This window comes from Neolamprologus brichardi, chromosome 2, assembly GCF_056152115.1.
Source record: "Neolamprologus brichardi isolate AB-2024 chromosome 2, ASM5615211v1, whole genome shotgun sequence".
NCBI classification, from domain to species: Eukaryota; Metazoa; Chordata; class Actinopteri; order Cichliformes; family Cichlidae; genus Neolamprologus; species Neolamprologus brichardi.
Genome location: NC_142105.1, coordinates 27,404,674 through 27,429,058, shown reverse-complemented (window position 1 = coordinate 27,429,058; position 24,385 = coordinate 27,404,674). Strand labels below are relative to the sequence as shown.

The 24,385-nt window shown below is 39.6% G+C and overlaps 1 protein-coding gene across 1 annotated transcript; it reads left to right on the top strand.

The window, feature by feature from the left end:
• Positions 1 to 4,921: 4,921 nt before the first annotated feature.
• LOC148106190 (protein diaphanous homolog 1-like) lies at positions 4,922 to 23,344 on the top strand. Its single transcript, XM_087850080.1, has 10 exons — positions 4,922 to 5,024; positions 5,127 to 5,221; positions 5,605 to 5,706; positions 6,089 to 6,328; positions 6,717 to 6,846; positions 7,069 to 7,194; positions 8,177 to 8,340; positions 8,796 to 8,928; positions 12,925 to 13,014; positions 20,942 to 23,344. Exons 2-10 carry the CDS (start codon positions 5,213 to 5,215, stop codon positions 21,127 to 21,129), a joined length of 1,182 nt encoding a protein of 393 aa, XP_087706206.1. The 5' UTR covers positions 4,922 to 5,024; positions 5,127 to 5,212; the 3' UTR covers positions 21,130 to 23,344.
• Positions 23,345 to 24,385: the final 1,041 nt, after the last annotated feature.

Below are 24,385 nucleotides of genomic sequence, written 5' to 3'. Positions count from 1 at the left end.
AAAGTTTAAGGTGTTATTAAATTATTATCATTAGTTAAAAGCAACTACTTAAAAGCAATAAATGAGAAAATTATTGTTTGAACTTAAATTTACAATGTTCTTCAGCTAGCAGGAAGTAAGAGGAAAGAGTTTGTGAAGTGAAAGGGATGTTAATAAAATTGAGGCCATGCAAGTTGTCTGTTTTTTGTTTAAAATGTTTGTAAAGTTTCAGCCAGTGGGTCATTTCTAATGACCAAACATTAAAAGGATAATTTGGGGATTTTTTATAAATATTTTAGTCATAAAAACAGAGTGTTTTATATTGTTTCTAAAGCAAATATAGAATGATAGGAATTATTTCAAAAATCTCAGTTGTAGTTGCAGCATTCATGCACCAGGGGAGCGCAAGGGAGCACAGTCTTAGCCCCTCCCATATGCCCTCCCTCTGCTTTTTGGCCCTGCCCACATCCTGCCTTGCTCCCCCCTCCTCACTGCCCCACCCTGCCATCTGGTCCTTTTCACACAATTGTGCAAACACACACACACACAGACACACACACACACACACAGTCAGGAATCTTTTCTCCTCATTTCCTTTCACAGTGAAAAACAGGATGAAGGGGCTCTTTCAGACCCAAGGTTACCGTGGAAACCCCCTTATTCTTCTTCTGTCGAACACTCTTACATTGTAACACACACTCTTATGTAGAAAGTGACAGAATGTGGGACATTTAAAGTTTAAAGGGACCATGGCTACAGCTGTCCATCTGTCTGCCATAGTTTTGGCTTTGTTTACTTTAGACAAAGAACTTTATGCTACCTCCTCATGTTTTTCTTCTTTGTCTCATTTTTTTTTTGACTAGTTTAGCGTTATGTAAGTAAACTTCTTAAGCTAAAAACATAATGTTCTCATTACGTTTGCCTGTAATACATTCAGTTTTTGTTGATGTTAGAGGTTGGCAGAAGATCTGTTTTTAGTTCTTTCTCTGGAGCACATTCAGCAACTTTTTCCAGCAAAACCGCTCAACTCAGATGTTGATGTTGAAACTATACTCCCTCTCTTCTGTTCCACTTTATTTGATCTCCAGCAGCCCTGGAATGCTAAATGGAAAAAAAAAAAAGTTAGTTTGAAGCTATATAAAGTTAATTTTTTCTATCTCACCACCAGAGGGACTATGAAAAAGAGTCTTGAAGCCACAAATATACAATGGAGCACATCATCTGAAAGCTTTTAGTGGGTTAAAAATAAACGCCAGCACTCCACAAACAGGGAGTGGTGATGATAGGATGAATAGACCACATGAAAAGACTGAAAAGGCGATAGTAAAGAGAAGAGGCTATGCTTTGTGAGAGTGGGCTAAAGTTATTCTTTGAGTTGAAGCTAAAGGGATCAAAGTGTACTTGGTTCTTTTTCCTTTCTTTGATTCTCTCTATTCCTACTAAGCTTGATCTTTTTCCTTCATTTCATCTTTTTTTGCTTTGTATATGTATATGTATGTATGTATGTGTGTGTGTGTGTGTGTGTGTGTGTGTATATGTATATATAAATAATAAAAAAAAAATTTCATTCTCCCTATCCTACTCTGGCTACTCGACACCATCTTCACTACACATTTTCTCCTTTTAAGGAGTGAGGGATGAAGTAGAAGGGAATAGGAAGGGGTGGTGAAGTAGACACTCAGGTCTGCTGACTGATAACAGACTCCCCTTTGTGTAGCTCCGGTCAGACAGACACTTAGTTACATATTGACAAAGACCGCAGCATGACTTGGATTCTCATGATTCTTAGTACTCTTTCTTTAGTTCCTCTCATCCCCCACCTTTCTGCCCCCCCCCCCCCCTTCCCCCACTTAATTAGAAACAGAAGTCAGAAATGGAAGAATGTCTTTTCATTACACATGTGTGTTTGCGCACGCGCATGCACACACACCACAGCTTTTCCTGGAACTCTCCCCCCTTGTCTCCCCAACAGCTGCTTGGCACTGACAGATGAGGAAAAAGCGTGTGTGTGTGTGTGCGCAATTGGCGGTAGTGTTTTGTTTCCAGAAAAGAGTCCTTCTGTGTATCATGGTTTTAACAAAAAGGCAGCTGGGACAATAAAACATGTGGATGTTAAGATGTCAGCATTCCACAACTGCGTCCATGTGGCTTGTGTATGTTTGTGTGCCTAGTCACACATGTGTGTTCTGCCCCAGTCATCTCCTTTCCTCCCCCACAATGACTAAGAGTAGCACGATGCAATGCTCCATAGCAGCCACCAGAGGTGCCATCTGCTCATAAATGAAAAGAGTGGGCTGTGTCTGGAAACCACAGAGCAGCCATTTTACAATGTGAACACCAGACCCCATTTTATGAATCAGCCATGATGTCAACATAGCCAGGACTGATTCTATTGGCTAGAGCGCAGCTGGCACTGAAGCACTGTAGATTTCCACATGCACAAAGACACATGCTCCCTCACTGGGTCTCTGCTGCTCCACACACACACTGACCTCGTGACATGATGCTGCTACCAGATCACTCGTCTTTTTCCAAACTGAGCTGTTTAGATTACTATCCAGATTAATCTTCTTTGTAGTATATATATATATGAGTCTCTATTGTACAGGTCACCATATCGGTATTTGCATGTGCAAGGATCTCAGGGATTTGATGTTGTGCTTTAAGCATTAACTTAATTTCTTCCATTTTTAGATGGCATATCTTGAATTATTTCCTGTGACTGTCCGTTTCCTTGTTTGTGTCTCTCTGATGATGTTTATTTGTGTAAGCTTGCAACTTCCTTTCTTTATAACATTTCAGCTGTGACTTGCTCTTTGTGTTTGTGCAAGACAGTCATTTCCGCTCAGATGTCCTGTTGGATTTTCCTATCCTGTGTGTGTCTGTGATTCCTGGCTTCCTGCTTTGGTTTCCTGGCCTCAGCAGGGACTAGTAATGAAACACTGAACATGCAGTAGTACTGCTGGTGGCAGTGAAACACACAACTGAATATACTGATATAATGCAAACTATATGAAAACACACATAAACAAACATACAAAGTCGAAGCCGAAGATACAAATGGCGGTTGACCGTCAGTAGGGAGTTTCATAAAGCTGAAGCTAATACTGACAGAAACAATGGGCCTTTTTAAGGCTGCAGTCAACTGAACGGACTGTTCTGTGTATATCTGTGTGTCCTGAATGAATGGCTAAACTGAGAGATGAGGAGCTCATTAGGAGCCTGGCTCATTAACAGCCTGCTTGGCTGATGGGTGTCTCACATCGAGACAAAGCACTGTTTGACTGGACATATTGATGAGTGGACAGATGAAGGAAAGAACTGTGCTGTTGTTGTTGTCGCCATTGTCTATGTGGAGAATAGATTACAGTGCCACTGTTTGACCAAAACCATCTTTTGCTTTTCTAATAAACTGCACTTGAAGGTAAACACTCTAGTATGATACAGTGGAATCACTGAGGAAATTAAGAAATTAGACTGCATATACAGTAGGGGTAGGTAACTGAATGGAACTAAAAATTGATTTTACTAACACTGATAACTAAGCACACATAAGGGTCGGTCCGTATCCACATTTCTATTTCTGTTTTTGCCCTTCTACTTGCCTTCTCTGTGACATTAAAACCATAACTTTTGATGTCACTGCATCAGGTCATCTTTAGGCAGTTGAAGCAGGTAGTCTGCTGATGATGAAAGGTTTTTGCCAGCACCACTGTTGACTTTTTGCAGTAGCTTCTTTTTGTATATGTGTGGAGTTTTTGTATCTCAGCTTTACAAAGATGAGGCAAGGATGCAGCTATAGACATGCTGATAAGTCTCAAACTGTGATTTAGTTGGAAAAGATACACTCCGGGTTATAGACCAGCATGCAGCAGAAGGGAAAACCGTGTGTTTTATGGACTAGTCGGCAAAATAAAATGTGAGTCCCTGCAAACCAGCAAGTTTTGTATCATCTGTTATATGCAGCTGATGGTTCTGCAATGTGCATACCAAATTTAAAGCAACGTTGATGGAAAAACTCTGATGATAACACATTTATAAGACCATAACTATAGATGATTGATACATAGTCAGGTGATTTTATTGGTCTGGCTCTATGCACAGCTCTTGATTTGTCTTTCGATAAAATATCAAAAATCGATCCCAAATTTACTTCAACTCTTTTTCTGACCCACAACTGAAAATTCATTTAAACAATATAATGAGATACAAGTAGCTTATAAATATCGAGTACAAATGGTTAGATATTGATGGAAACAACAGTTGTGACATCCGGATCTCTGCTGACCCTAATGTGCCTGGCTATGTGTAGAGTGGGCTGCTATGTGGTCAAACCCGTGTTCATCATTCACTCCACATTCTAATCTAGTTCACATCCTCCCCCACACTCTGACACATCCTTACAGTCACAATCCTGACCTTGTCAAAAGAAGTTAATGAAAAATGCCTCCGTTGAGTGTGAGTGTGTGCAATAGGTGGGTGTGTCTATGTGCAGCGTGGTGAATCCAAACTTCAAATGCCTTACAGCGAACAACTGTCTGACCATATTTAAAAGGCCCACACGCTCCAGGGACACGTTTCCCCTGGTGCTACAGCCATTTTGTGTTAGTTCAGTTGTACCCCAAACCACTGATGTGATATTCCTGACACCTCCATGACACCATACAGTTTGGAGAAAATGAAAAAAGTAAAAGCTGTGCCAAGTCTGTCAGTTTTTATAGCCATCACATGTGCCCTCTGTCCATCAATCTAATCCACTTCTTTCTGTCTTTTATCCCACTAATGTCACTACTTTTTCCCCCCCCCCGCAGTGTTATTTCTGTTTAAGTGTACAAGTCATTTAAAATGATGAAAGATAACAATAAGTTAATTTTGTTACAAAGGCTCCTCTTTTTGCTTTCTGTAAGTGAATATAAAGTTTTCCTCGTCTCTGTCCACCTCCACAGCTAAAAAGGAGCAGGATGGTGGGGATGAAAAGAAACAGGTGCAGAAGAAGAAGGTGAAAGAGCTGAAGATTCTTGACTCAAAGTCTTCACAGAATCTCTGTAAGTCCACTATCCTGATACCACTATATTCATGACCATGCTTTTTATGCATAAAATGGGGCATAATTAAGTAAGTCATGCTTCTTGTGCTTTCTCATGAAGCTATTTTCCTGGGATCGTTCCGTATCCCTTATGAGGAGATCAAGAATGCCATCCTGGAGGTTAATGAGAAGGTCCTCACAGAGTCCATGGTTCAGGTATTGACTGAGTGTTGTTATGCATCTGTTCATTTGTATTATAAAATAAAATATAGTTAGTTGATAAAAAGGATTTTCTCTTTCCTTTATTCCTATGTGTTACCTCTCATACTAGATTTATAGGTTTAATGTGTTTGACTGTATGTAGACTGATAAGTGAAAAAATGAACTGGATGTGATAGTGTGTGCTTCATCTACACTTTTATTTCAGAGTGCCTGTTTTATTGATGATTTTCAGCAAAATGACATTTTTATTTAACTTTATAAAACTTTCAGTTACCCTGAAGTCATATTAAGATCCTTATGACATAGTAAATAAAAATCCAACATTTTCAAGCTTCTTCATGTGTCTTCCGGTATAAATTTCTCTCATTGTCACTTAGAACCTGATCAAGCAACTGCCAGGACCAGACCAGCTGGGTGTCCTGGCAGATATGAAGGATGAATACGATGACTTGGCTGAGTCTGAACAGTTTGGAGTAGTGGTAAGGAAACGTGCATATACACGTGCAAATGAAAGTGCAGGGAAAAAATAGACACTTCTCTTTGATAAGATGGTTATTGTTAAATTGTCAGCTGACTTGAAGCTGACTAACCACAAACTTGTTGTGGTGTCAGTATGAGTTGTAGAAAGCGTTGAGATGGTTCGTTTTCTAAGATGGTTTGTCAGTAAATTAGACACACAGAATGTCCTCATGCTGTTAAACAAAGGAGCTTTGTTCAACTGTAGATTTCGGTAATGGATGAACTCACTGCACTTACCCATAACTGCGTGCTCTCAGACACGTGCAGACACACACACTCTCACACACTCACTGTAGCAACAAACAGGGAATGGTCTCGTATGCCCCTCTCTTGTTTTTCCAGATGTCCAGTGTGAAGCGGTTGATGCCACGGCTTCAGGCCATCTTGTTCAAGCTGCAGTTTGAGGAACAGCTGAACAACATCAAGCCGGATGTGGTGTCTGTGACAGCAGCTTGCGAAGAGCTTAGGAAAAGTGATACATTCGCTAGGTTGCTGCAGATCATCCTCCTTGTTGGGAATTATATGAATTCTGGCTCTCGCAATGGAGCAGCATTCGGCTTCTCCATATCATACCTGTGCAAGGTGAAGTGAAGGGGGATCATATGACACACACCCACAATAAAAACTGAATGAATCTACTGAAAATCCTGTATGTAACTGGAGAAATACTGACTTTTTTGTTGTTGTTGTTTTGTCTTGTTTGGCTCTTCTTCGTCTTCGTCATCATGGCTTCAGGTACAGGATATATACCACTATTACTAGCATAAAGACTTGAGATAGTAAATTCTTCATCTTTAAATATTGCTACACTGAGTGTATAAACACTATACTGTACTTATAGTTGTACTTTTATCACATGTTTTAATAATAGAAACTGGGCAATAAAAGTCCAGTCAAAATGTACATTCAGGATTAGAAACTACTCACACTTGTGTCCTTTTTTTTTTAAATACCTCTTTCTTCTAATTAGCTTCGTGACACCAAATCAGCTGATCTGAAACAGACACTGCTCCATTTCCTTGCTGACGTGTGCCAGGAGCAATATCCTGATGTCATGAGCTTTACAGATGAGCTCATTCATGTCGAAAAGGCCAGCAGAGGTGCGTGGGACATGTAACCCATATTATACATATTATTTTAATCTTTTAATACAGATCTTCTTTAAATAAAGTGTGCTTATATTGTTTCAGCAAATAGCACATTGTACCCGAGATCTATTTAATGCTCTTATTCACTGTGTCAGTCACTTCAAGTCAATGCCAATATGACAAGCTTCATCTGTGGGTGCTTAGCAATGACAACATTTTCCTTGTTCATGGCAGTTTCTGCAGAGACGGTTCAGAAGAACCTAGAAATGATGGGCCGTCAGATCAAGAGCCTGCAGAAAGATTTGGAAACCTTTCCTCCTCCACAAAGTGATAAGGACCTGTTCGCGCAGAAGATGTCGATATCCTTTCTATTCAGCTGTTAAATAGAATTGCTCAGTTAGCCTCATTTAGTCACTGAGTTGTTTTGTTTGGGTTTTTTTTTTTAAACTTTTATTTAACTTTTTTCCCCAACAAATACAAGACTAGTGCTGTGCAGTATTATTATTTTGGACGTGAAGCAGAGTATTACAACATTATGTCCTTAATTATTGTCCATTAGGGTCCAGTTTACAAGTTACTCCCAGTGCTTCCAGTGGTTTCTTCCATTTGTCCAGAAAACTTCGGAAGCTCCCATCAATGTAATGTCCCAAACTGATCAGAGTCATAGCAACTTCCATAGAGAAATGGAGGGAGCCTCAGCCCCCACCCATCTCAACATAATACTTTTCCTGGCCAACATTAACAGTGATTGAATTACATGCTCATGTTGTACCAGTGAAACAGGGATATGTCCCAATAAGCACATTAATGGGTGTTCTGTCACCTGCTGACCAATGGCTGTACTAATATCGGCACAGACCTCTTTCCAAAATGATTGAATAATAGCGCATTCCCACAAGCAATGGAATCTAGTGCCCACTCTGACCTTACACTTGAGACAATTTGGAGATGTTCCCATATTGTACTTACTATAAATATATGGAGAAATATATACGTTGTGCAGGATTTTGTACTGCAGTTCTTTAAATCGGTTACAGAGATTTTAGATGGAAGGAGCAGGATTTTGTCCCATGCCTGTATATCTATTTCACATTTAAGCAATGTCCCCCAAGATTTTCTCAACCATGCCACGTTATCCACAATTAGGGCATAAATCTCTGAGTAAAACTTTGATACAAAATGTTTATGCTCCCTATTATCTAGAAAGAATTTCTCCAACCGTTTTTTTTTTTTTTTTAAAAAAAGAAATCAATGGAAATGTCATGTCGTGATGACAGTGTTTTTTGTGTGTTTTCTTGTGTTTGAATGACACTCCTGTGTACCTTAACACAATGTATTTACAGCTTTGTGAGCCATGCCCAAGAACAGTATGAGAAACTGGATCTGATGCACAAGAATATGGAAAAGCAATACAGTGATCTGGGAGACTATTTTGTCTTTGACCCGAAAAAGATCTCTGTCGAGGAATTATTTGGGGATCTCAACAACTTCAAAAACATGTTCCAGGTGCGTATGTGTATGTCTAAACGAGTAAGGAAGTAAAAACAAGATTGTTATGGTTTTTAGTCTTTTCTTACCAACCTACAAAATGAATGTATGTATTACGAACAAAATTAAACACAAGTTCAGTTGCAAATAATGTAATGCATCAAAGGCAAATATCAAAAGGATTGACTGTACATCTGACTGTGTTGACAAAATAATGAGTCACTCCATTATATTATCTGTTTAAACATTTGGGAGAGCTCCACCTTAGATAACTTGTTTTGCTAGTTATAAAGAATAATGGCCAGTACAGGTTTTGAAGTTTTGTGTACAAAACTTCATCCATCATATCCATCATACATGGGTTGCTTTATTCACGTTCACTCTTTCAATATATGTAAGATATTCTTAAACGATTTCTGTGCTGAATTTATGTAGCTAGACCTTGTCATATTTTGTACTTCTTTCCCCAACAGCAAGCAGTGAAGGAGAATCAGAAAAGGAAGGAGGCTGAAGAGAAGATCAAGAGGGCCAAGCTGGCGAGAGAGAAAGCAGAAAAGGAAAAAGAGGAGAAACTCAAGAAGAACCAGCTCCCTGACATCAACGCAGGTCACCTTTGCTGCATAATATATATTTATGTGCATGTCAATGAACTGGAGAGACACTTGCCACGTCTCTTCCTTTGCATTTCCCTCAGATTCCTGTTGGGGGCAGTCCGAGTCCACACATCTGTGGGGTGTGTGTGTGTGTGTGTGTCTGTGTGTGTGTCTGTGTGTGTGTCTGTGTGTGTGTGAAAGAGCAGCCCAGCCCATTTATTGACCAAAGTTAATCTAATGTTGATGACCTGTTTTAAAGTAAACAAGAAACAATGATGCTTCACATAAACTGAGGACAGCATTGAAGTGCCTGACCTCTTTTCACTCCCCCAGTAATCATGAAATTTTCCACCCCCAAAAGAATACAGAAATAACTCCCAACTCTCCTTATCAGGAAAAAAAACATGTTTCCACTCTTCTGGTAATGCTATTACACTTTAAAAATTGCTTGTAGCATTATTGTTCCCTTTAACAAACACATGCATTCTGACTCTCTCATCTCTGTCTACACAGTAAGCACTCAAATCCTGCCTTGGAGACGCATATTTATACACAGACTTTTTTCCCCCTTCTCTCAGTCTGTGACCTACTTTCAGTGCATTCCTCCTCTCTCTGGCTCCACTTATGTTCTGCAGAGCCCCTGCTTTTTCACTGTAGAAATGTGCTATAGCCTTGGTGCTCTAAAGAGTGTGTGTGTGTGTGTGTGTGTGTTACAAATGACTGTGTCATTTTGTTGTGAATGTTTTTTGTTTTGCTTTGCCCATGTGTTGAAGAAACATTATGCTGGCCAAAATGTGTGTGTGTGTCTGCTTTTCAAACTCTTACAAAAAGTCTTTCTGGGCTTTATTCTAGTAGTGCATGTTCCAGCTGGCTTCTTTTCTCTTGTCCCCCTCTTGCTTTTATTTTACCACTGCCAGGTTTTCCCCTTTAGCTCCCCTTTGTATGCAGTTCATTTAAAGGGCAGTTCAAGCCACCAAGACTCCATTTAGAAAATTCTGCCTCAGTGTTTAAAGTATGGAAGATGTATAATAGAAAGTAAAGTTTCATGTTCAGCCTCTCGAGACATGCACACATGGAACATAATAGTGCCTCAAAGATGAGTGTCTCTGTGCACACATTTAGTGGACAGGGATCATTTGCATACAGGTGGCATATTTGACTGTCCTGTAGCCTGGAGTCCTTCTACATCCCCTATTTGAATTTAACCACACACAAATTTGGCACACCCACCCACCTGGTCTTTGTTCTGTATTTGTTTATAACCCTCATACTGGCTGCTATACAATGGCTGTTTTCAGCAGCTGTGCTTTCACACGCTGACATGTTCCTGGTTCCCTTTTTTCTGTCTCTCACGAATCTACTTGCATACCCTTACTATCGCATGAATTCTCTGAATGTTTCTTTGACTTTCTGTCTCTGTAAACATATAATACCAGTTGTTGGTTAAACCCTGGAAGGTCAGTGTGTGTTTGCAGTTTGTGGCCTTGCCATTCCCATGTGAGTCAGAGACTTAGTGGAGTCTCAGTTTGCACATATTCTAAGCATGTGATGCTAGTTACTGTGTATAAATCATTTTGAGATTCTTTGGAAATCATTACATGTTGTCGTTTTTATAATTGACTCATTAAGTGCTTTGACTTGCCTTTTCTGACTCGCATAGAAAATATAAATACAGGAGTCAGTATAGTAAACTGGCAGAGTATTTTGTTGCCACACCCAGTACTTGACATTCCAAGCTTTTTAGATTTTTGCTCTAATTTTATCTGTTAAATACAGTCTACTACTATCCCTGGGCCATCTTTGGCTATACACCAAAGCTTGCTGCTACTATTCCTTATTTCTACAGCTAGGTGTCAGTACAGTCTGTAAAAGAATACCTGAGACCATTTTTATCTATGTGGCAAAGGGTGTTTGCATGTCTGGTTTATCCTCACATAGATGCTTGTATGGGAACTACCACTGGGAGTGCCCGTGCTCCACACAGAGAGCAAGTGAGGGAACAGTAGTGTGGGGGAGGGTAGAGGAAGGAGGATAGTAGGGCAGCAGATGCTCTGGTGGGGATTAGACTGCTGTCGTCTCTTTGAAAAGGGGGTTAGAAGAGAAAGGCGCAAGCCACAAGAGGGGATGAGACAGGATAAGCCTGAGTTGCCTGATGTCTTCACTGCAGGTGACTGTGAAAAATGGAGAGAATCATGGCACATTAGAAAAACATTAGAAAAAAGATCTCTCCACTCACTGATTTTCTTTATCATGCGGTCATCTGCGCGTGTTTATCATCATCAACAGCTAAATTTTTCCAATTCTATTTTCATTTGTTGTTGTGTGAACATCCATTAGGGGTGCTATTGATCTACACAAGATTATATGCTGTGGTGACGGAGCTGTGTGTGTGTGTGTGTGTGTGTGTGTGTGTGTGTGTGTGTGTGTGTGTGTGTGTGTGTGTGTGTGTGTGAGATGTGAGACGTGTCAGAGCGTGCACGCATTTATTGCAAATCGGATCCAAAGACACATCTTTAAGAGCTCACGGTCTAATGCCATTGCCCTAATTAATCCATCTTATGTTCTTACATGCTTTAGTCAGTAACTTACTGTTTGTGTCAAGCACTAAATATGTGTGTATTCCTTCTGCTTCTTATGGTCAGTAGTATTATTGAATCTTATATTTTTTTAGGCTTATTTCAATGTATGATAATTAGTTAATTGACTTTCAGTACCATTCAGTACCAATGAAAACCAGTGTCTCGTGTTTCCCCTTTATGTCCCTTATTGCTAACAAAGTAAACTTGTAAAACTGCTTTTTGATTTAATAGTGTTGCTCAATACTATTGACAGCACAGGCCCCTGGGCCTGTAAGCTGAATCTTCATTAGTTCAGTAATATGTTTTATACACAGCTAGGTCATTGTTTGGTCCTTCAGTGCCTTCAATGCAGTGTGTTTGTATGCTTGCAAGCATGTTTTAAGCCAGCCATGTGATTGACGCAAGCGGAAATTTGCCAGATGTGTTTCCCTTGAAGAAGAAAAATCTCTGATTTTGATCCCAGTGTGCAGTTCTAGGACATGGACATTAAGGGGTGTATATGAGCCACGGTAGTCTTGGGATGTGTGTAAGAGAGACTTTCTCTGACGTGACAGGCGAGACCATAGGCCATCTGCTTCATGGCTTACTGCAGGATTAAATATTGTGCGTGTGAGCAGAGCGGTGTGCTGTGTTTGGATGTGGGGGTTGGGGAACAAACAGGGAGACAGCATAAACCTTTAACCCCCAACCCCGCTGGCCCTTCCCCAGACCCCTCTGTCTCCATTCAGGTTCAAACAAAAATAATTAAAGCCATCTGCGTGAGTGCTGAGCCATGCCACTGAATGTTGCCCACAAAATAGTCAAAGTAGTACTCTCACATGCTGCTTTGAGGTTGCGCATCCTGCCTGGTTTAACCCACCTTCTTTTATTTATTGCCACCTGACACTGAAGCTCTGTTGAAAATGTAGCTGTAAACAAAAAGAGACCACCCATGTAAGCTGTACCTGTAAACTTATACAGATAAAAGGTTAATTTCCAGTTTGTACCAGTTTAACTGGAAGCCACAATTATGCATTCATTCTGTTTATGTGGATTTGGTTTCAGTGGCTGTTTGTCCAATAAGTGTGGGCTTGTGTATATCTGAAGCTGTCTCCCTAAAAATGCATAGTGTAGCCCCTAGCTGTGGAAGTAGCTGAAGTAGGTCACTGCTTATCTGGGTTAATGTAGCTAATTTAACAAAATAGCCACGTGGCTGGTGAAGATTCACACTGTGTATAGTGCTATATTAGAAAACCACAGACAACTGTGTAAAAGCACCAGTCTCTCTCTCCTGTTGTTAGAAGGCTAGTATTGATTAAAAATAATAAGCCTGTTATAATGGAGCTGTATGTGTGTGTCATGCATAGAAGTTAAAGTGCTTCATTACATATTAATACTGATCTATCGTTTCTTGATTTATTACTGATTATGTTTTTTGATGGTGTTTACAGAGGGTGATGAAACTGGTATCATGGATGGCCTGTTGGAGGCGCTGCAGTCCGGTGCTGCTTTCAGGAGAAAGAGAGGACCACGTCAAGCAGGTACTCGCACACAAGCAAAACAGTAAATCTTCACAAAACATGCATATGTTTCCACGTTTCATGCGTTACTTGCTTTACAGATTTCAGTTTACTTCCACAGATATATAAGACTCATTTATTCTATCTCACTTTCCATTCTGTCTCCAATCTTCTCTCAACACAACAACAGATTTGTTTATGTTCCTTTGCCTTTGTTCCATCTGTTGCTCTGCTCACAGGCTGAGTTGTGGTAATATTCTTTCACCATGGTTATAGGGGCAAAGCCAATGCAATCAGAGGCTGGCACAACAACAAAAGAAGAGGGAGAGTGCCAAGGGTGGGTGTGGACAGTAGGATACTTTAAGGAGAAACAACTGCTGAGGGTGTGGTGGTAGAGCAGGAAAATATGATAAATAATGAATGTAGGAGGGGGATGAAACCAGCCTGTAGGCAGAAAGTTTGTTGACGTGAGTGGGCAATACAAAAGTTGTGGTAAGTTATTGTCGGCAAAAGTATGAGGACATAGGTGCCTTTAGCAACTTCAAGTCAAGATATGTTTTGCTCTTTGTCATTTTGAGATTAAACTCCATTTACACCAAAGGATTTATGAGCAGAGTTAGACCCACATAGTCGTTACAAAATACCAATCGTTTTACAATTTTACACTAAAAGAGAAAATGTAAAAGTTCACATTATTATAGCCTTGGTGCTCTCAATTTCATTGACTTATTAGACATTGAAGTACTTTCTCCCACCTTCCTATTTTGTTTGCCATTCTGTGGCTTGTATGGCCTAGTAAAATCATGCAAATGAAAGTGAGGCAGCAGGAACTGTTAGTATAGTAACTTTGTAACATGATTCCTGGTTGTGAGTGGGAAAGTGTCCAGCTGCCCATTTGCTAAGAAAGAGAAAACTCTAGAGAGACCCTGTGTGTGTGTGTGTGTGTGTGTGTGTGTGTGTGTGTGTGTGTGTGCGCGCTTTTTTTTCACACGCACTCTTGTGTGGGTTCAGTTTTCACACATAAGCAGGGTTGTGGAAGAGTTTGTGCAACCCGATCCCTTTCACAATAGAAGCCAGATGTGAAGCACTGGTCCTGAATTGCACTAAGACCCAGAAGGTAGACCCTGCTCTTTTCTCTTATAATCTTTGAAAACTTTTGGGTTCTTTTTGGACCCCACTTCCATCTATAAAAACTGGTGGACCTTCAGCATATGTTAAACCAAAACATTCTTTAATTTCCTCCAGACATTTTGTTTGTGAAAAGTAGAACAGATAAACATCCCTGGGGCTGAGCTGTTCCTTGTAGAAATCCTACATTTTGTGACTGTTTTGTGACTGTTCCATGTCACCAGAGTGCTAAATTGGACTGCCAGGAAAAAAAGATCTGAAGTCAGGCAGATCCAGCCTCCCTGACTTTAAAGGAATATCTCAAGTCTTAGTTACAATGAGAATAGCTTTTTCAAATAAATACGGTTATAGATATTTGTCCCTTATTTTTTTTTATCTGTTTGTTATTCTCTCTTTTTTTCCACATTTCAGTTACCTTTCAGATGTAATTTTCAGACTAAAAGGGGGAAAAAAGCAGATAAACAAATAAAGTAACAAATAGCTCAGGCTCATCACCACTAAACTGGCTGAGACAGCAGTGAAAATTAAAATGAAGGGAGAAGCAGGAGTAGGGAAGAAAGAATGGGGCCCACTTGAGGGCTCAGTCAGTCATCCATAATGCTGTTGGGCCACCTCACACTCCCAACAGGAAATACCTGAACATGTGTATGTGAAAGAAAGGGAGGTGAAAGAGCTTTCCTCCCTGCACATACTTGTGTGGTAGGAGATTGTCGGGAAATATAAGTGGCTGGATGTATCACATCTCTGCTTAGTCCCTCTTCCCTGTCTCCTCTCTTACCCCATGGTGTCATTTCTGCTTTTGTTTTGCCAAAGTTCAGGCTTTTCCATGGAGAATGTGGAGGGTGTGAAGCAGTGCTGGTTTTTTTGGGTTTGTTTTTTTTTGTGGCATTCTTATCCTTGTTAGGAGTTTTTCCTGACTGATATTCAAAGGTTTCTCCTTTCCACTACGCCCACTTTGCTTCTTAATGCCAGGAAGAGCCTTGAGTCTTTCACCTACACAGCAGGAAGTGTATGTGTGTGCACACATGTTTGACTAGCCAGTTGAGTCATAAGTCTTAATTTAGTAAAGCTGAAGTAGGAGGCACATCCTGACTCTGGCTCAACATATCTGGCACCAGTGAAGCCACAGGCAGCCTTACAGAGCAGGGAAAAAATATTGTATGTATGTATAACCCCTTCACAGATGTTATGTATAATGTCATATGTGTTTAAAAAATGTTGCACACAGGGTAAATTGAAAAAACATAAATACAAGTCAGAGTACAAGTACATTTTTTTCTGTCTCTGTTATGTAGTAATACATCACTAAGGAAACACAGTTTCTGGGAAAAGGTCATTCATAATCTTATCACAGGGAGATAATGTGAGGTAGATGCATCTAAGACTGTAAAGACTCATAAAAGTGGCATCATTGAGTTTCTCATATCCCCCATCCTTTCTTGTTTTGACATTTGTTAACAAATACCAGTAGGTGGGGCACTTGGTTGCAGGTTTTGCCTCAAAGTATTTTCTTTTCCTTGCAGTTAAAGCACAAATAGTGTTATTACAGATCCGATGCTATGAAGTGGGTCCAATCATTAATGCCCTTAAAAGTATTTTTACTTAGGTTATAAAATATAGTCACAATGAAGCCCAACAAAAACCCTAAACAGGAGTTCCTGCTGCAACACACCCTGATTTCATCATTTTGTTGAATGAGAAACAGTGACTGAGGCAAAGCAAACTTGATTAGCTTAACACTGAAAAGTGATAATCAAAGCCATAATAAATAAGACAGAATACATGTATGTGTCTACTCACTTTCAGTCTAAATATGCTACTAATACTGAAGTTTTTAATGTTTGTTTATATTGTTTTATATATATATTATATTCTTCTTGACAGATGTAGCCCTCATCTGCAGATAGACTTAAGATGGTGCATTGATTGCTCTTCATTAAACAAAATAAAATATGTAATGGGGCTGTAAGTCATTCAGGCTTGTTTGCAGTCATAACACAAGCCACTGTAGTCTAATGATATTTACTTATCTATACCCTTAGATACTCTCTTGAATAAAAGTAACTGCTCCCAGTCTAACATTATTGGTTCAGTTTCAGTCATTACTGTTGCAGGTACAGAAAGAATTTCAACATAGCAGTGTAGAAACCCTACAGCCAGCTTACTGAAGTTATTTATCTGTTTTGCATTTATTGGCAGATAATAGAGAAAAATGTTTGGGTTTTGTGAAAAGTACATTTAAGACTGTCTCATTACACCAGAGTTGTTGTTTATAGATCATAGTTGAAAATGTGGCAACAACACCACACACTCTTTGCAATTCATATTATATGTATACAAGTGATATCCTATTGTAAAATGATTTATAACCTGTGTAACAACACTAAAGGTCCTTTACTTTCCATCTTAACTTCTTACTCTCCAAAACATACTCTTTTACACAAGACAGGCTTTATTTGATTTAAGTAGATTTATTATTACATTATTTTAATTCGCATCACATTAGACAGCATGATAAATTTAGCAAAAATATTTGCATGCTTTTATAGCCTTCTTACACACACACACACACACACACACACACACACACACAACAAAGATTTATACTTTAGTTGAAATACAACAGTGCTCAAATGTTATTTTTGTTTACTGTTTTTGTCTGTGGAGCTGTTGATTGATTGCTATTGTGGAGACCTTCCTCCCTTCTCTCCTCTTTGTTTCCTACCCTTACAGCTGCTGCAACTGTAGACGTCACAAACTCTGTTTTAAAAGATTACTAAGGGGACGTATTGAGTGTGTTGTCACGCTCATTTTTTCACAGCGTGACTGAATAGGTAGCCACGAGGCTGTGGAAGCTATAAAACTCATCACCTTTGACCTGCACCTCAGCTCACTTTGTCCATGTGGGAGTGTTGGCTGCGTAGAATGAGCAGACTGTATGGGGGATCCTCAGCTGTCTGCCCTCCGTCTGTCTATCCCCTTCTTAAACACAGAGACAAAACACACACACACCAGATGCTCGCATGCCAACAAAGGCACACATGGATGTTTGCATACCAATACATGCACTCAAACTGGCAAATTTCATTCCAGAAGACAGACAGACTTGCATGTAGCACTATCAGTGTTTTGGTTTGAGCTTTAGATTGTTAGCTTAGCGTCTGTCTATTACTTTGCAGAAACGTAGACAGCTTGGATACATCGGGCTAATTTTGTTGTGTTCAGAGCCATTAAGTAGAGGAATGACGTGTCTATGAACACACAAGAAACCCATCTGCTGGGTCATGACCCCTGCTAGAGCAACCAATCATAGTAGCAACTAGCTGACAAAGCACCAATCACAACAGAGAGACAGACATAAAGGGCTTAGCAACAATAGAGGCACACGCCAGCTCTGCAGACGGTCCACTCCTACTAAAACAGAAAAATACCCCTTCACAGATGTTCACAAACACACACGCAGTAATGCTAATGAGACAATTTAGAACAATGGGAGGGTGCTCATCAATATCAATGTCAAGCCATAACTAGAAAACTGGTGAGGTCACATGCTTGCTTAATAACCACTGAGGCAATAAAGGTCGACCAGACCAGTATGCACCAGTTGACAGTGACCTAAAAATCAAGCTTATGCATCAATACTTAACCCACAGCCACTAGTGGTGTCAGATGACGTCACTTTTCCCACAGTACTTTATTGCAGAGCAGCGCTGTGTTACACAGTGCAACCTGAGGAGGGCGATACAAGTCCCTGCTAAGTTGGAGAAACTGATGGAGGTCCAGTCTGCATCTGCAAACACACCATTATCCTATATGTGGCACCATGTTGTGTTGTGACTGTGGTTTTTCTAAAGATTCTGTAGAGTCAACAAAGGGTGTGAAGATGGCTGCTCCCTTGTAATACCGCCATATGGATTTCATACTCATTATAGTGGGGTAGTTAAATCTGTGATGAGAGATAAGGGTGAGATTTTTACCTTAACAAAAGAGCTAAGCTAGTTCTTGTTACAGTCTCCTCTCCATCTGTCCTACACTTGCCCGTCTGCAAATCCTCTCATCACTTTCCTTCCTGTTTCTCTATTTTCCCCTCATAAAGGCAGCAGTATGCACTGTACAACAAAGCATTCTTATGTTAATCAGGTAGTCATTATTAAGACTCCTGCGGTGTAATTTGTTACAGATGATCTTTCACTATGCTTTTTGTGCCACTGACCAACCTCCTGTGTGCAAACACACAAATTCAATCTCACACTCATCAGTAAATAAACCCCCAAACAGTCTTTGTGTAAGTCCTGATATCTCATTTCCTGTTGTAACAACCAGCCCTCATAACAGTTACATGGATCATTTAGTCAATATCAGATCTAGTATGTTTATGCAACACACATGCTGAAAACTTCCTGTTTGTTTATAATGGCATTTGGTGAAGGACTGTTGCATTTCTGAAAAGTATGAAGGCTTGCGAGAGATTTTAACTCTTTGATATGTTTCAGGATCAAAAAAATGCTGCATGTTTTCTCTCAGGCTTGAAACAGCTCCTTCCAGTGATCTATGAGATATCTAACAGCTGTTTTCACAGTATTAATCTTTACACGTGAAATCAGTTGTTTGCTTTTCATTTGTTGAATGTGATTGGTCAGGGAGAATTGAATATATCTTTGTGTAGTTTGGATCTGAAAGCTTTAAACAGTAAGATCTTTTCACTTTGCCTAAATATGCAAATCTGTGTCGAGATGTATCTGTTGTTTTTACTTTATACATCTTTATTACTTTATGTGGCAGAAATATTTGCATGTTATACCATATTGGACCATTTCATAAACAAAAACATCCATCATGGAAATCTGGTTGAGAAAAAAAAATCTGTATAATTGTGTTGATTTTCTTTTGGCTCTGGGTAAAACCAGAGTGGCATCAGAAGTTCTTCTAAGCAGTGTTCAGTGGGAAGAAAGGGATGCCCACTAAACTCATTAGGTGTGGGTTATAATTGAAAACATTTCAATATATCATGTAGATTGCCAGCCTTTATTACTTGTGTTTATGTTATATTTAAAAATACTTTGATGTTCTTTTTAAAACTTCAGTCTGTTCATGTATTCACTCCTTACACATATTAGTTCACACATGTTAACTATGTTTAAATGTAATTAGCTTCAGAGTTTCTTCTCCATACTTCAATCAGTAGGTTTCTGTCTACATTCATATTTTCTCATCCTGCTTCCAATGTAACAACCTTCTCATCCTGACTTGTATCGCCTCTTCTCACCTCCTCTTTTCTGTCTTCTCTCACAAGAGGGAAGTGGAGGAGGATGAGAGAGGCAAGGAGCTAGGTCTGACAGCCTTTGAAGAGGCTTTTCTCTGTAGGCTGGAATTTTTAGGACAAGCTCAGCACAGGACACACACACGCACACTGTTTCTGGATCATTTGCATAATTTCTAATTAGTAAGTTTATAAGTGAGGGACAAAAATAGAGACGGAGGAAGTATGAAAGTACACTGAGGAGAAGATAAAGTGCACCCATGTACCGGTGTTTATGACAGGGAGTAATCTCTCATAGGAAAGGGTGTAAGGTGATAATTTGATATACTAGCTGTCTGTGTGCTGCTCAGACCAGCTGAGACTCACAAAGAAGACAAGTCAAGCCTAAATCTACAAATACTCCTTCTCCTCTTTCTCCCCAGACTCAATTGTGTCTTTGTCACAACTAGTTCTGGAGACCTGCTTGGTAACTTTGTGTGTGTTTTTGTGGTGCTTTTTGTTCTACTCCTGTGAGACCCATGTTGTATGTGCTACCATGATTAATTTGCATGTGTGTGTCTGTTGGTGTGCTGGATTAATCTGCATTTTTTTTCTCCTCGACATTACATTCACGTGTGGATTTACTGATGTTTTTTGAGGATTGGAGTTTCTGAATAAACATCAAGCATAAAATAACAGCAAACACAATCTCCCACTGACCTATATAATTCAAAATGGCTGCTGCTGCTGCACAGCTGTCCTCCCACACATGAGAGTGAGGAGTGCTAAAGGATAGAGTGAGGGAATGAGAGATAAAGCCAGGCTGCTGCTGCTGCCTGTGTGGGAGGAAAGGAAAAGACAGTAAGCAGGTAGAAGAATAAAAACGAAAGCATCCTCAGGGCACGATCTGTCACGCTTGTTCTGTTTCTCTGTCTGTCCATGTGTATCTAATCTCTTCTCTCTGCTTCCAGTATTCCTCATGTATATAAATAATATATACATAACTTCCTATTTGTGTCACTTCAACTCCTCCCCTTGCAGCTTTTCCTCATCTGACTCAGTTCCTTCTTCTCCGTCTCATTTTCATTCATCCCTGCCTCTTTAATCTTCCCACAGTATGAATCATCCCGCTTTTCATGGTGTCTTACCCCTTTTTACTCTCCCCTCCTCATTTTACACACACATTCTCCATTTCTGCATTTCATCATCCCGCTTTTCCTTCCTCCATGCATTTCTACACTTCTTTCTCCAGTTTTTTCACTGCTTAAGACCATGTTGTGCGTAATCTGACATTAGAAGTGAGTTGCTCCAAATATGACGCTAATCCACATACATGCACAGCCCCACTACTCGTGTGTAGGTTATTATAGGTACATACTTGTGAATGCGTTTGCATCTTAGTGGCTGGTTTGTTAGCTAATTAAACCATTATGTTTGAATTGCAGAGTGGTTGCCGATCTCATCATAGTATTTATCTGATATGTAACCTCATGGCATGCGCTGATGTTTCTTATGGGTTTGGTATGATTAAAAATGATGTCTGACTTTGTTGCGTTGTCTTTGTTTCTTTGTTCTTGTCAGCCAACCACCGACGAGCTGGAAATGTGGTGACCAACATTCTGGCCAAAGAGCTGATGCAGGAAGATAAGCCTTCATCGGGTAAACCTTCTGCAAAAAAGTTAAAGTCAGATGATAAAGTGGAGCCAAAACTAGAAGAAGCAGAGTCATTAGAGGACTTGCTTGAGGCTGCGACTTCTCGGTCTAATTAGGTACCCAGGTAGACGGGTTTTTTTTTTCTTCTTTGTTTAGTTTTGATTTTTTTTTTTTTTTACCCATACAGCCAATCTATCTAAAGTCAGATTTATCTTTCTTAGGCATTCCAGGGGCCAATAATCATCTGCTATTAGTTTACTGAATAAAGGCCTGCTTTCTTTTCCATAAATGTCTTAAAAGGACAGTCTTTTAAAATAACATTGTTTTTTGAGACGACAGAGAGATGCAGAACTTAAGGGCGGGGCTCTCACCTCAGTTTCAACCTCTGCATGGTCTTCACCAGCCTTGAGAACTCTGACACTGTCATAAAGATTGAATTGCTTTTTCCATCACATGCACATAAGGTGTTCATGTTTTTTGTTTTTTTTTCTGTTTCTCTTTATTTCTACATCACTCGGTTCACCTGTCACTCAAAGGGCATCTTTAGCCATTCCAAAGACTTACTCAGGAGGATCCACTTTGTTTCTTTTATCTTTTTTCCCCTTCTTTTTTTGGTTATTCCCAGATTTAGACTGAGAATGTGTGGATTTTGGCACATCCTGCATCATCTTGTCAGGATGTTCCAGCCAAGACCACTTTGCTGTTTGTTTTTTTGTTGATGTTTTCTGTTTTTAAAGAGATGAAACAATTTTCTTTGTAATTATTTGATATTCCGTATGTTACTGCTTGTAATCATTTTACTGTATTATTCAAAGTGCCAACTGATAGAAATTCAGTCTTATCATTTCACTTCTGGGTTTAATCCGGTCACAGTTTGCACTGGTCCTGCCTGACACCTCATCATCAGCAGTTATCACCTGGGTTTATATTTCAGCATGTTCTTTAGCGAGAAAGGGCATAGCGCACAGGTGTCCGTGTGATTAAAGGGAGGGATTAATTATATAAACTTGTCTGTTACAATATGTGCCCATATCATTTATATGAAACATGAACATGATTATTCACACAAAATCTAAAGGCAAGATAGTCGAGAGCAAAAATGTTCTTCCACAGAGTCCAACCAAAACAAATACTGCTTTTTCAAAGGGTGTTTCCATACACACCCAGCCTGAGCAGTTCACATGCCTGTGTGTTTATGAAAAAGTCTGTGTGAAGTAGCTGCCTATATTTAGTCAGTTTCCTACATGTGTGTGTTTGTGCTTGTAAGTTTGTATGTACTGCCATCTGTAATTACTGTACGGTACCGACCGTGCTGTCATAAATGCTAGGTTTCATGAACAGCGTTTTGGTCTTTCTGCTGAAGATAAAGCATACTGGAAAACTGCCCAAAACCTGCTGAGATATTCGTGTGTTTGTGCATGCATGCGTGCGCGCGCGCTTGTTTCCCTCCCACTGAACTGCAGCAGTAGTTTTTGAATGTCTGGCCCTGTTTCTATTTGTTTTCAGCCATCAGCATACATGTTGCCATGATGTTGTGGTGTACTATTTGACAGGAATCTGGTGAGATGATGTAAGCTGCTCCATGCAATATTTATTACTATGCAAGCACATTGTAGCGCGCTCCCCAGACGTGATACCTAGTCAGTCTCAGGATGTACAAACCGCTGGCACACCTCGCACACTCTTGAATAAACCTGCTGGTTCAAGGTCAGTGCTTCATGGCAGTGATGACTGAGAAAAATCCTTTTAGCTCCAAAACTTCATGACATCACTAGCATTGTTATTCCATCCTATAAGAATGTGCTGTCTTTGGACAAAATGATAATTAAACACAATAAAAGGAAATAAGATGAAGCACTGGAGCACCTCCAGTGATGGTGCATCTTTTTTTTTTTTTTTAATCAAATAACACTGAGAATAACAAATAGTTTGTTGCGCCTCATCTCAAGCACAAATATGTCGTAGCTGTATTTAAATGGTTGACACGGTTGCTGTTTAATGTCTGCAATATTTTGCCCATGACTTCAAGTGCATACCTGTAGGTTGATTGTGTGTAATGCACCCTGAAAAACAAATGTTTTTGAAGTGAGGAGCAAGGGAAAATTAGAGGAGGTAAACGATGTCACTGGAATATTTTTGCAAATTTGAGTTCTTCCTTTTCTCAACAAGTCTTTTTTTTTTCTTTATTTCTTTTTTTTTTTTTTTTTAGATATTGTTTTCTGTGAATTTTAAACGATTGATTATTTTAATGTAATTTTTCCCAGAGATTTCTGTATGGCTATATAACAATGCACCCAGTTGTCCTGTTTGTTACACTGAACTATTATTAAAAATGTCTTAAGTAATTTATCGGTGTGTTTTTGTGTGTGTGTCCTTTTTTTTCCATTATGTCGTTCGTGTAATTTCCAGCTTGGTTCTATTCCTGTATGATTGCCAAAGTAAACTCTCTTCGTTGCACTTTGGTCGATGCTACTTTATCTCCTCCGCTCCTCCCCTCTCCTCCTGATGTAAACACATTGTGCAGTAAAGCATCAGACAGGCACTGCACTCAATGCAATTTTATTGCCAAAAAGCGGCAAAAGAATGAATAAACAGTGGAGTTAGTTATTTTTACAGACAAGTCCCAGGATTTTCCATGGCTTCAGGGTTTCCACAAAAACTTTCCAACAGTATTCGGCTAAAATTGCCAGTACACGGCAAGATCTCTATGTGCGTGTCTTAAAGATGCAGAGGACAGTTGATGTCATGTTTTGTTTTTGTTTTTTTGGAGGGGGGGAGGGGGTCCCTTTTTGCACCCTGTTTTTATTTGTTTTGACCCACGTGGTGCTGGCAGTAATGGAAGTTATGCTGCAGGAACAGTATTTATTTTTTCTGTTCATTCACATGTTAAGGTTTTATTCCACCACAATGCAGCTTAAATTGAATCATTTAGTCCTATTTCTCATTTATCAGACTTTATACAATTTTTCCACAGAGAGACTTTTGAGGGTTGGCCAAGTGACGATGGAAGAAATAAAGTGCCTTTAAACTCTCAAAGTTGTTTATTTGCCTCCCCTTTTTTTTCTTTTTTTTTTTTTTTAAAGTGGTAGATTTTTGCAGTCAGTCAGTGTGATCAAAGCTGTAAAGAAATGACCAAAACAGGGTAACCTGGGCAATACTGACCAAAATAACTGAGTGATTCATTAACAATAATCATGATGAATATAATATGGGTGGCATGGCTATCAGCTTTAATCAGTGCTTTATAACTGTTGGACCAGATTTGGCAAGAAAAATAACTCATCCTGAGAAGACTGAGGAAAAGCTTGATACTGTGATAGATGGAAATCTTTGTCAATGTTTAAAATGGACAGTTTGACAGGTTGTGAAATT

Bases quoted from the DNA above. Each gene is read 5' to 3' on its own strand.
- LOC148106190 (XM_087850080.1), top strand. The intron at 7,195-8,176 runs TATCCTTTCTAT...AATGTATTTACA, and splicing joins GTTCGCGCAGAAGATGTCGA to GCTTTGTGAGCCATGCCCAA. The intron at 8,341-8,795 runs GTGCGTATGTGT...TTTCCCCAACAG, and splicing joins ACTTCAAAAACATGTTCCAG to CAAGCAGTGAAGGAGAATCA.